This window comes from Cynoglossus semilaevis, chromosome 1, assembly GCF_000523025.1.
Source record: "Cynoglossus semilaevis isolate Cse_v1.0 chromosome 1, Cse_v1.0, whole genome shotgun sequence".
Taxonomy (NCBI): domain Eukaryota; kingdom Metazoa; phylum Chordata; class Actinopteri; order Pleuronectiformes; family Cynoglossidae; genus Cynoglossus; species Cynoglossus semilaevis.
Window position 1 is genome coordinate 23,173,436 of NC_024307.1, and position 11,526 is coordinate 23,184,961.

Genomic DNA, 11,526 nt, shown 5'->3' on the forward strand with positions numbered 1-11,526 from the left:
AGAGAAATATTCAGTAGTAGTCGTTTAAACTTCAACGAAATAAAAGATACTCACAAAATACTCTCAGCAGCCTCAGCACACTCTCTGTGTTCAGTAACGGTGACACTGAAGTCAAAGACCGGTTGGTAGAAACATACAAGTCTTTTTCATCTGAAATCTTTTTTTTTTCATTCGGTTTTCAAGATAAACTCATCCCACTTCCTTCCTTTTCACTTAGAATAGAGATTAAAGGTGTTGTGACCAATGAGTGAACCTGTGCTCTTTTGCAAAATCAGATAAAACTTCTTGACAGCTCTTTACACGGAGGTAATGACAAGTTCATTTTCTACATGTTGGTTTAAGTTTTCAAAAGAGCGATTTGGCTTTGAGTGGCTTTCTGACTTCAATGGCTGTTCAGGTTACTCCCCTTTGACACCACAATCATTAACTTCACTATTTTGGGCTAACTGATTCATTTGGTCATTTTCTCTAAGGGAATTGAAGACTTTCTTTTACAATATGCTCCATCCATCCATCCATCCATTTTCATCCGCTTATCCGTTACCGGGTCGCGGGGGCAGCAGTCGCCACCCAAATCACACTGCACCGTACCAACCCCCCCTAAACCTTCCTGCGGGTGGTGAGTACAATATGCTATACAGTGTATTTCTAGCCCTACCAAACCCTGCATGTTCCTTATAAGGACATAAAGGTGAATGTTTCCTTTTGAAATCTTTTGAAGAGGCTTCATAGAATAAATGTTTGGACTTCCAATAGCATTAGCATATTTTTAATACAATTTGACGTTTAAAAAGTTTTCATGAATCTTCTCTAAGTGGTTCACAAAACATGCTGACAAAACAACACAGGACAAGGTCAACATAATTATGTACATTCCCTTATTTTTACAGCACAGACAACGGGGGGGGGGGAGACAACTCCACTGCAAATCCATTTTGGCCACTTGGTGGTGCTATGACTTTGGATTTGTATGTTTCTGCAGCAGACAATAAATCGTGGTAATCTCCTCACTACGCTCAGTCCAGTCGTGCACAACTACAGCCTGTGAAGTCGCCGTGTCCCCACTCGTCGGTTCATTAGTCTCTTTACAAACATTTTCCTCAAAAACAGGAGAAGGAAGCACTTTTGTTGGTTTCCGGACAACACTGTATAACGTATTTACATTCTGCCCTGCCCAGGAGCCCAGGTCCATTTGTTCAGCATCAATATTTTCATAAGGATGATCAAGTGAAGTGGAGGAGATGGTGGAGAGTCTCGGCTGCTCAAACGGCTTCCTCTGTAGAAACCGAGCAGGTGGTTGCTAACAGAAATAAAAACAGTTAACTTCACATATTTGAGCATGACTGGATTTCTTAGAATTATATATATTTAACATACCTGATATTTACCCTTTGAAAAGCACATCATGGCCATGAATACCAAAATCAAACAGATGAATGCCACAATTACAAAAATAATGATGGTGTTTAAATATGTTTTGGTCAGTCCTGGACGTTCACCGTGAAACTGGTTGGGGCCTGTAGAATGTTCAAAACAAAGACTTAGCTTAGTTATTTAGGCTGAAATTCTCATCTTAAAAAACACATACTTAATTGTACACTAATATATATATATATATATATATACGTCCACCAAATCAAGTTGTTTATCCATCCATCCATCCATTTTCATCTGCTTATCTGTTACTGGGTCGTGGGGGCAGCATCTCCATGACCGTCACCCAAAGGTGAAAGGGAGGGATGGAGGTGAAACGCTGCCTGAAGAATGCTAAGGAGACGGCTACGGCTACTGAAGACCTGCGCTGCTGAACTCGGGGAGCCGCTTCAAAAAATCTACAACCTGAGTCTTCAACTAGGGAAAGTGTCATCCATCTGGAAGATGTCCTGCATAGTTACAGTTCCCAAAAAGAACCGGCCCAGCGAGCTGAATGACTTCTGACACGTGGCGCTCACATCGCACCTGATAAAGACTCTGGAGCGGCTCTTCCTCAACCTCCTCAGGCCGGAGGTGCAACGTGCCCAGGACAACCTACAGAGCTTAGGTCGGTGTAGGGGATGCCATCCTCTACCTCCTACACCGAGCCCACTCACATCTAGACAGGCGCTGTGAGAATCCTCTTCTTGGATTTCTAGCACCTTCAACACCATCCAGCCACTTGGACTCCAGGATAAACTGACATGAATGCAAGTGGACCCCTGTCTTGTCAGTATGTGTATATACATACTGACACTGTGGTCAGCAACTTCGGAGCACCACAGGGGGCGGTGCTGTCCCCTCTCCTCTTCACCCTATACACCTCGGACTTCTGGTACAACTCCGAGCTGTGTCACATCCAGAAGTTTGCAGATGACACAGTCATCGTGGGGTGTATTAAGGACAACAGTGAGGAGGAGTACAGGCGCCTTGTGAGGAACTTTGTTGGATGGAGTAAATCCAACCACCTGCAGCTCAACACCTCCAAGACTGCTGGTCCTAGACTTTGGGAAATCTAAAGAAAAACTCTGACCAGTTCTTATCGAGGGTCAGGGCACACAACAGTAGGCAGCCGTACAAGAAGGCCCAGAGCAGACTGTACTTCCTGTGGAGACTCAGGTCTTTCAACATCTGCAGGAAGCTCCTGAAAATGTTTTACCAGGCTGTAGTTGCCAGTGTTATTTAGTAACAGTCTGTGGTGTGCTGGGGGAGCAGCACATCAAAGACGGACTTACACAGATTGGAGAAGCTGATCAGGAAATGGAAATGTGTATATATATGCTCACACAATGCTGATGTGTGTGTCTGTACATGTGTATTGAATCCCAGTTAGGGGGGGTGGTCCCTTCCAGTGGACTGACCACCTGCAGGAAGGTTTAGGGGGGGTTGGTACGGTGCAGTGTGATTTGGGTGGAGACTGCTGCCCCCACGACCAGGTAATGGATAAGCGGATGAAAATGGATGGATGGATGGATGGAACTCCCAAGGGATTAAGAAAATGCTATCTATCTATCTATCTATCTGTCTATCTATCTATCTGTCTATCTATCTATCTATCTGTCTGTCTATCTATCTATCTATCATGGCACAAGTCAAGTATCTATGAGACTTGACAGATTAGTACTCACACACATGCCCCAGGGTTTGAGAAACCTTATTAGTGCTGATGTGGTTGCTACCCACGCAGACCACCGTCCTTTTGTCAATGGATACAATGATGTTGACCTTATCAAAAGTCTTGAAAGTTGCTGTGCAATTGTCTTCGATGCACAGCAAGCCGTACCACTCACTGAGGACGGAGCAGTTGACCCTGAAGGTGCAGGGTCCAGACTGGTTGGTTTGAAGCTGAGAAATCATTATTACAGGACGTGGAACAACGTCTGCAAAAAAACAAAAACAAAAACAATATTAGAATATTGTCATTGCAGCTGGGCTCAGTTTCCACAGCACCAATACTGAAGCACTGAATAAGGCATTGGAAGTAGATAAAAAGCTTAACATGTAAAGCAAGTTAAATATAATATCACAGAGCAGAGTTGGCTTTAAACATGGTGGACGGGGACTGATGGTTTGGTGCCTCCTGTCGCCCTCCGTTGTAAGACCACAGCCTATGTGATCTATGCTACGATTATACTGTATTTTGGTGCAGGAGAAGCACAAACCAATACATTTCACAAGAGGCACAAAAGGCAAGTTCCATACAGAATTCTGCTGGTTAATGTTCTTAAGTTATAATCACAAGTGCAATGCAACATTAATCATTTTGAAACAAGACAGCACTAAAGGTTTACTCAGTAAATTTCTTTAGTTATACTTGTATAGTTTCCGTCTAATTTCTAATGTGAACAATTAACTATATTCAAAGTTTTTTCCCCCCCAGAAAATAATAATTGGTCCTTTAATTTATCCCAGTGATGTCCATTATCATTTGGAAGAAAACGAAATGATGTTCCAGGCCATGGGACACTAACATTATATAGAATTAACAACGTTAAAATGAGCCGCACTTTCAACTTCCTTTCAGTGGACTCAAGGAGTCGCTGTCGTACAATGTTGTGTTGAAAAAATACTTCATTTTAAGAGGTTTTCAGGTTTTTTGTGTCATTGTACAGCAGGGGAACAACCAAACTGAGGGATAAGATACAACAAAGGCAGTATGATATTTTAACGTTAAAAGCTAGCAAAGAATGTAACATGCAGGAATGTTACATTCTTTGCTAGCTTTGATGGTATGTCTTCACCAGCAGTGTTTTCTTAAACTTTGTGTCAAAAAGTTTGTGTAAGTTTTATAATAGTAGAGATACTGATGTGAAAACAAAATCAGAGTTCATGATGGTCATGATGATGAAGCACCAGAGGGAATCCTACCTTCAACAATGACTCTGTGTGACACCAGGGAATCTTTAAAGTCGCCAACAAACTTGAACCTGTAGGTGCCAGTGTCTGTGTCTTGTAGCCTTTTCAGACACAAGGAGAAGTTCTCAGGATGGAAATCCACTTTGTTTGTAAAATTGGGGTTTAAATCCAAGGTTGTTGTGATTATAGTTTCATTGACCTTCCATTCACTGTACTTTACAGGTTTTGAAACATCAACGTCAAGACACAACGTGCTGTTGCTCAGCGTGTAATGTGTTTTGGCCTGCTCTCCCGCCAAGAGCCCTAGGGAAAATCACCAAAGTAATAAAATAAGAGATTGTAGAATACAAGGGTTAAATGCTATAACACTGCTGCACATTTAAGTCTACACACAGTTAACACTATTGAGTACAAAGCAAGACCGTTAAACAACAATATGAAACCCAAGGTCTGTAAGACAAACACTTGGAACGTAATCTAAAAACATACAGTGATGCAGTATTGTAATCCAATTTACCTGTGAGAATCAAGACGCGCAGAAGAAACATTGTCAATATCCGTTCAAGGTACAGAAAAATGTGAACGAGTGACAAAGAAAACTCAGTTCCTCTTACGGTGTGTGTGTATTTGTGTGTGTGTGTGTGTGTGTGGGTGTGGGTGTATGTGTGTGTGATGGTACGTTCAACTGCAACAGAACAGGTGTTCGATGTTGATCAGACGCAGCTGCGAGCAGAAGAGATTGGCTTATATTATGGGGAGATTTTCTGCTACTTCCATCGAATGGAGTCTGTCTGTGCCTTTATCTTTAAATGCTAATGAGATTCATGCTCTGCCCACCTCCTCTGCGTTATCAACATAACGCAAAATACAACGTACAACCTTTACAAACGATATAACACGTGAAAATGTAAAATACTTTCAGTCTTTTCAGAAATGATCGTGTACATTGAACAGCAGGTCACTTTTATTTACTTTCAAGATACTACACCAGTATTAGTGACAATATATTATTGTTATTAAATGTTACATTAAAACTTTTTTGGGCTACAAAATACATTGTCAATCAACATTAAAAAGTGCTAATGATAGAAATTCTAAACTTCCCACTGGTTTTTACCAGTTTTGGTGCTAATGTCTTTTGGTGACCTGGTGACATTAGGTATATCCTGAAATAATATCCAGTACTATTGGTTTATCGGACATCACCATGTTCTGATCTCTCCCTAAAATAAAGCAGATTTTGCACAGATTAGCAGAGTCTGTGCAGTAATAAAATGTTTACTTTGGAGTAACGACAGAGCTAACAGTGTGTTTAGCAGAAGATACTTGACACAGTGCAATAAGAATCTAACATTGGAGTTAGTTTAGTTACTCATATTCAAAGTTAAAGTGCTTTTAGTAATATAATTACACATTTACCTCGTATGGTAAGAGTGCTGGTAATAAATGCCATTAAAAACGCCATTAGAAAACTACTACGTGTTCATGATCATCACATTAACAACAACATTCCCATTGTAGCATGTGTTTATAAAAGAAATCAAAACAGTACTGTAAGCCAGTGACGTAATCTTCACTGCAAGATTTAAGAACTCAGATATCCCTTCAAAGGCACAGACCAATGCAGTTCCACTGCTTTACCACTAATGGCCAGCAGGGCTTCGATCTAAAGCAGGCCCGTCAATTTAGCCAGATCTGCAGACAGTGCAGTACCAGTGCTAGCCAACAGAGCCTAAATCTGAAATAAAAAATTATTTCACTGGATCTTCATTAAAATCTCCTTTCACAAGTGGCAGGTAATGCCAGAATTATTCACTTTTACAAAGTACAGTGAGGTTGGACTGGCAAGGTTAATTAAAAAAAGAGATATACTGGGAAACAACGGGAGGAGCTCCACCTGCATTTCTAACCTGCTGGTGGAGAGGGTTTGAGGTTGCCCAACGAAACTACTTTTGAAAGCAAATGAAAATGATACAAGTACAGAAATAATTTTGGACTGACGAACAGCAGTTCCACTAACAAACACAAGTTAGTAAAAATGTCATGTCCTAGGTAGATTTTGGGGTAGCAACAAGTTCACACTTTCTTTAGTTGCCAATTGTGTGGGCAGTTTTTTGAGGGTTTGTACACCAGAAGACACCTTTAAGCTAGTGTTCAGGCCATTGTGTGCATTATTGTTAGACATTTCTAAAAAATGTTTTGTCCTAAAGATGTAATCCAAAACTTGGTTTCATTCTTCTTTTCCGAATCAACAAACACTTGATTCCTGAACTTGACTTTTGGACTGGAAACATAGTCCATAAAGTCCAGTGTTTTCTTCAGTGACACTTACCTCAAGTAATTTCTGTGTGGATACAATTTTGAAGTCAGTACCTATGCAGATGATACTCTGCTGGACATTGGTACATGTATGATCTGTAACCTGTAACCATTTCACCCCGGCTGCGTTCATTTTCTTTCCTTCACTGATTTGAGTTTAGCTGTAGAAGTAGATTTCTCATTTCCTGCCATGTGACCCACAATTTGAATACATGTAGGCTGTGGAAAATGAAAAATCACAAGTACTTCAAAGACCATTCTTCTGTGGAGCAGCAAGATTTCGTTTGTAGTCTCTGTCTTTTCTTCATCTCAGTTTCATATCAACTTTTCCGTGACTGCCTCCTTCATTTCAGACGTTACTGATGCGAACACTCAGTGGGCTGCTGTCTCTGATGCGCCCCCTCTCTCGACCTCTCTCTTCCCCCCTGTAGCTCTCTTCCAGTCTTTTCTTCTCAAGGTCAGCTCCCTCCTCCTTCTTACTGCTAGGAAAAGCAGTATCCTTTGGTGGGCCACTTGGTGGCAGCGCCTGCGTAAAGACCAGTGGCGATTTGGTTTTTCCCACTTTGTCAAAAAAGGCAAAGTCGGCCACATATTTCCCTGAGGGGCAGAGGGAGACGACAGGGAAGAACTCGTAGCCCCATAGGATCTCGTCTGGAAGGTAGGAGGTGCGAACCTGGCAGGTGGCTGACGTAGGCTCCACAGTGGCACTCAGGATCACCAGAAGCTCAAAGTCGGACAGTTCTGGATCTGTCCAGCTGCCGCCTGGAAGACACAGTGGTTTCAGTTGTAGAAATAAAAAAAAACAACATAGGGATCATGTTTGAAATAAGAACCAATCAAGTTCACTCCAGACATTTTTTAAGCATCTCACACTGTGCTGGTAATGTCCTCCGTGTAACCATTATAATGAAGTATCTTTCTCTATGAATAGTACTGTATTTGAGTATTTAAAATACAAGCTTATCAGAAAATATATACCAAATGTGAAATTTATGCTATGCTATTCAACATTCTATATGTGCAATTATCATCTGTTTTTTGTGGGAAAAAATGGAAAGAATCAGGGATAGTACTGGGACGGAAGTAGACACACAAGCAGATCCTGGAAAAATCCATAACATGATCAGACCACACACACACACACACACACACACACCGGAGGCATAACGGCAAAACACAAACTGGTGTCTGTAATGTGAACACACACAAATAATGAACGCCACCTGCTGGAAACCATCGAGTCACAGATGCTGTGAGTGTTGAAAACATGTTGATAACATACATTTGTTCATGCTTCCACATTCAACACAGATGACACGCAAGAAGTTGTGAGCACTCCGACACAGTGCACACCTGTGTCAACAGGCCTCTTGTTCAGAATGCGGACTCCGTCATCTGTCCAAACAGTCCTTTTCCTAACCCGGACCCAGTACCGCTTTCACCGTGACAAAGATCACCAGGTTTCACAACCACTCGTAGATACTTGGGTGGAAACATTGACTAAGGGTTCCCGGGATTGGCCCAGAAGATGCAGGTGCTCCAGTGCTACAGTCACCAGCAGGTGATGCCTTTAAGGACATACAATAGGTGTCATTTTCTACAGTGTTTAACCAATCCCAGCAATGTAGTCTATCATTCAATTACAGGACAGTTTTGCTCATTTTTAACATTTGCTAATATTTACCTATGTTGCTAATGTTAGCGAATTTGGTTCACATTTAGCTTTTTCCACAGATATGTCTATGTGTCTAAATCTGTGGCTGAAATTCACAAACCACAGTGGGAATCTTCACGAGTGAAGAATAACATTTTTACAAAAGTAGCTCCAAGTCTTTTCTTGTGCGGTCAGAAATTGCACTGTGTTTAGTTGTTACCCTCCAACAACTTTCTGCTGCTGCACATTGTTTCCTGTTTACCTGCTGTAACTTCCTGGTTTACTACCTCTAAAACCACACATCAAATCATCTGCATGCAATTTAACAGACAAACAATAGGCTGCTGCAGAGAATTCTCTGTTTGAATGTTTCTTTTTCTCTAATCTGAAACAACACACGTTGAGTCCAAATTCTGAGAGTATGGAGAAAACTACAAAAATTCAAGTCAGAAATTAAGAGAAACAGTCTATCCAACTATTTTAAATTTGTTAAAATGGCCAACATTGTATTTTCTTAAACTTGGAATGTTGAGTTTAATCTCAGAAGTGTGATTCGTTCTAAACATAGATTATCATCATTTTTTTAATGTTAAGTCAGCGTTAAATTATCTAGACATTTCCTAAATTTAATTTAAAAACAAAAGTGTATTTTTATCTATCCTCTATATAGGAGGCAGCCCCCCCCGCCCCCCATGTTAGACATCACTGCTTCAGCCCAAAGGGTTTGGGCACCCATGACTCTCCACTGTGGATGTTCTTCACACTGTCCTGCTCAGAACTTTCATTAAAGCCTGGAAAATTCCCGCTGTGGTTTGTGCTGAGTCTGCATTATTCATTATCCATCCTACAGGACAGTGTGTCCTGCAGTGTTTGTCCTGAACATTTAAAGACAGGAAGCAAACACCTGCAGGAGGCTGCAAGGCTCTGTCGGACCAACCACTCAATCAGAACTAAACTCCTTCCTCGGAAAATTCCAGCATGATGTTTTAGACTGAACACTGTCCTATCTGAAAGGACTCAATTTGACTTCAAACAAAACAAAACCAAAAATGCTGCCTTCCTTCCAGTCCCCTCTAGTCAGGCCTGCCCAGTACGGCCCCACATGGACCTGTTGGTAGGTCACAGACCGACCTTTGGCTGCCCAGGCTCGTAGAGGGCTGGTGTCATTGATGATGTGGTAGAAGGTCAGAGGGATGATAAGGAAAGGGCTGTCAGTGGACGTGTCCACCTGAAACGGCACGTTACGCTGGTCCAACCGCACTGTCTCCCCTTCCTTGGTCAGAGACGTCTGCAGCAGCTTTCCTGTCACCTGTAGGCCAACATGGAGTCAGTGGGTGTAGGGAGCTGACGGCCGAAGGCCTAACATTAATATGTCCATGGGCAAGGCATCAACGACACCTGGCATTACCTGACATCCCAACAACAGGCTTTTCCGCATGTTGGCGACTCGGATCATGAGGCAGGGTTGACCTTCGTGGGTTGACACCACAGCATGTTGACTGAACTTTACCGTCTCACCCCTTTTTTTAGGCCGAGCAACCTGTGATAGGAAAAACCAGGTGAAGATGACCAACCAGCTCCACCACATAAAAAAATCAAAGTTTAAAGCTCATTTGTTAACTGTTAACCCATCTGATTCTAACTATAATAATTCACTTTTTTCACTGCAGACAGCTATCTATTGTGCTATACGAGTCTCTAAAGGAAGTGCAGTAAAAAGTCACAAAATACATTTGAAAATGGTGTGAACACTGAAATCTGTTCGAGAGTCAACAAGAAAGATAGCAGTGGTCCTCATACAGAACCCTGGGGGACACCACTCAACGGATGCACTAGTCGGACATAAACCCGCACCAAAACTTCAACAACAATAATAAAAAATGACGTCCTACAAACAGAAATAGACAACAGAAGAACATACGTACCTTTGCGAGGAAAGTGCCGGTGATGAAGATCTCCATGACCATCGTGATGACCAGTTGCACGATGAGCAACACGATGGCGGCTGGACACTCCTCTGTGATGCAGCGGAAACCATAGCCAATGGTGGTCTGAGACTCCAGGGAGAAGAGGAAGGCCCCGGTCAGGGTCTTCACCTCCATCACACAGGGTGTGTGGTTGGCAGGGGGGTCAAACTCTGGAGGGGGGGAGAAGTACTGAAGAATGAGGGTGGTCTGCCTGGTGTTTTTTTTTTCATCTAAACATCTTTAAGTGTGTCTTTAGCTCTTACCAATTAGGTCACCATGGACCAGGGCGACCAGGTACCAGAGCACTCCAAACAGGAACCAGGTCCCGGCGAAGGTTGCAGAGAAGAAGAAGAACTTGTAGCGCCACTGCATGTCCAGGAAGGTCGTCCAGAGGTCACGGAGGTACAGAGAGCCTCTTCCTGTAATGTGCTCCAGGCGGACGTTGCTGTGTCCATCTTTGGACAGGACACGGCGCCTCCTCAGGACATTTGGACCCGCAGCACCTCCATCTTGTCCACCTGCACCGACTGGGGAGCCCAGCAGGGGCTTGGTGATGTCTGTCTGGGTCTGCGAGTGGCATACCTTCTGTGGGGAGGAGCCTTCCGAAGAAGGGGTCGTGGCCGAGGTCATGGCTGGTACTGCAATTATTACAGGAGGAATTGGAGGTAAATGGAGGCAAAAGTGGTAGAAACCAAGAGGCCCATTGGTGTTCAAGTCACAAGAAATGAACCGCGTGTGTGTCTTGACAGAATAAAGGCCTTTCAGAATCAGCGGGCACAGCTGCCTCTTCACAATAAAAGCACCACAGTGCTGGCCGGTCGGCTGCACAACTGAGACGGCAGCTGAATTGAGATGAGGAGACTCCCATTGACTGTTATTCAACAGAGAGAAAGGAAGTCTTTGACTTGGAATCACACGTGCGGGGAAGCCTCCACTGGTGGTCAGCCCTCTTTGCTTCTTACTGACAAATGGTTTTTCACGTTCTACCTTCAGCATGTATTTACTGAAGCATGAAGTCATTATCTGAATGGGTTTTCATCTACAGTATCTACTCTGTGCAGTACTAAGCACTTTCTCTGACTTCAAGGCAAAAAATAAAAAATCAGCCATCTTGTCCTTGTTTCAAGCTCATTTGAATGATTTATAACTAAGGCTACTCTATAGGTACAACTCAGGCTTCATTTGAGTCACAACGTGAGGCTGATCTAAAGCCACAGAAGAGTGTGTTTCCACTTTATCTCACACCAACCTGGGAAT

General features: G+C 42.7%; 2 protein-coding genes across 4 annotated transcripts in view; both read right to left on the bottom strand.

The window, feature by feature from the left end:
* Positions 1–753: 753 nt before the first annotated feature.
* Positions 754–5,006, bottom strand: LOC103386017 (uncharacterized). The gene is made up of 5 exons (XM_025060260.1): positions 4,847–5,006; positions 4,342–4,632; positions 3,102–3,353; positions 1,378–1,517; positions 754–1,300 (listed from the first exon to the last, which is right to left on the bottom strand). The coding sequence occupies exons 1-5, from the start codon at positions 4,875–4,877 to the stop codon at positions 953–955; spliced, it is 1,062 nt and encodes a 353-aa protein (XP_024916028.1). The 5' UTR covers positions 4,878–5,006; the 3' UTR covers positions 754–952.
* Positions 5,007–5,274: 268 nt separating this feature from the next.
* The window catches only part of kcnj10a (potassium inwardly rectifying channel subfamily J member 10a), a 19,379-nt gene continuing 13,127 nt past the window's right edge, over positions 5,275–11,526 (bottom strand). For all 3 annotated transcript variants that reach the window (XM_025060254.1, XM_025060258.1, XM_008320021.3), the window contains 5 exons: positions 10,533–10,907; positions 10,228–10,439; positions 9,711–9,842; positions 9,434–9,611; positions 5,275–7,410 (listed from right to left, as the gene is read on the bottom strand). In XM_025060254.1, the coding sequence (XP_024916022.1) occupies positions 6,998–7,410; positions 9,434–9,611; positions 9,711–9,842; positions 10,228–10,439; positions 10,533–10,899 (1,302 nt within the window). In that variant the 5' untranslated portion in view covers positions 10,900–10,907 and the 3' untranslated portion in view covers positions 5,275–6,997. The remainder of the gene's footprint in view (positions 7,411–9,433; positions 9,612–9,710; positions 9,843–10,227; positions 10,440–10,532; positions 10,908–11,526) is intronic.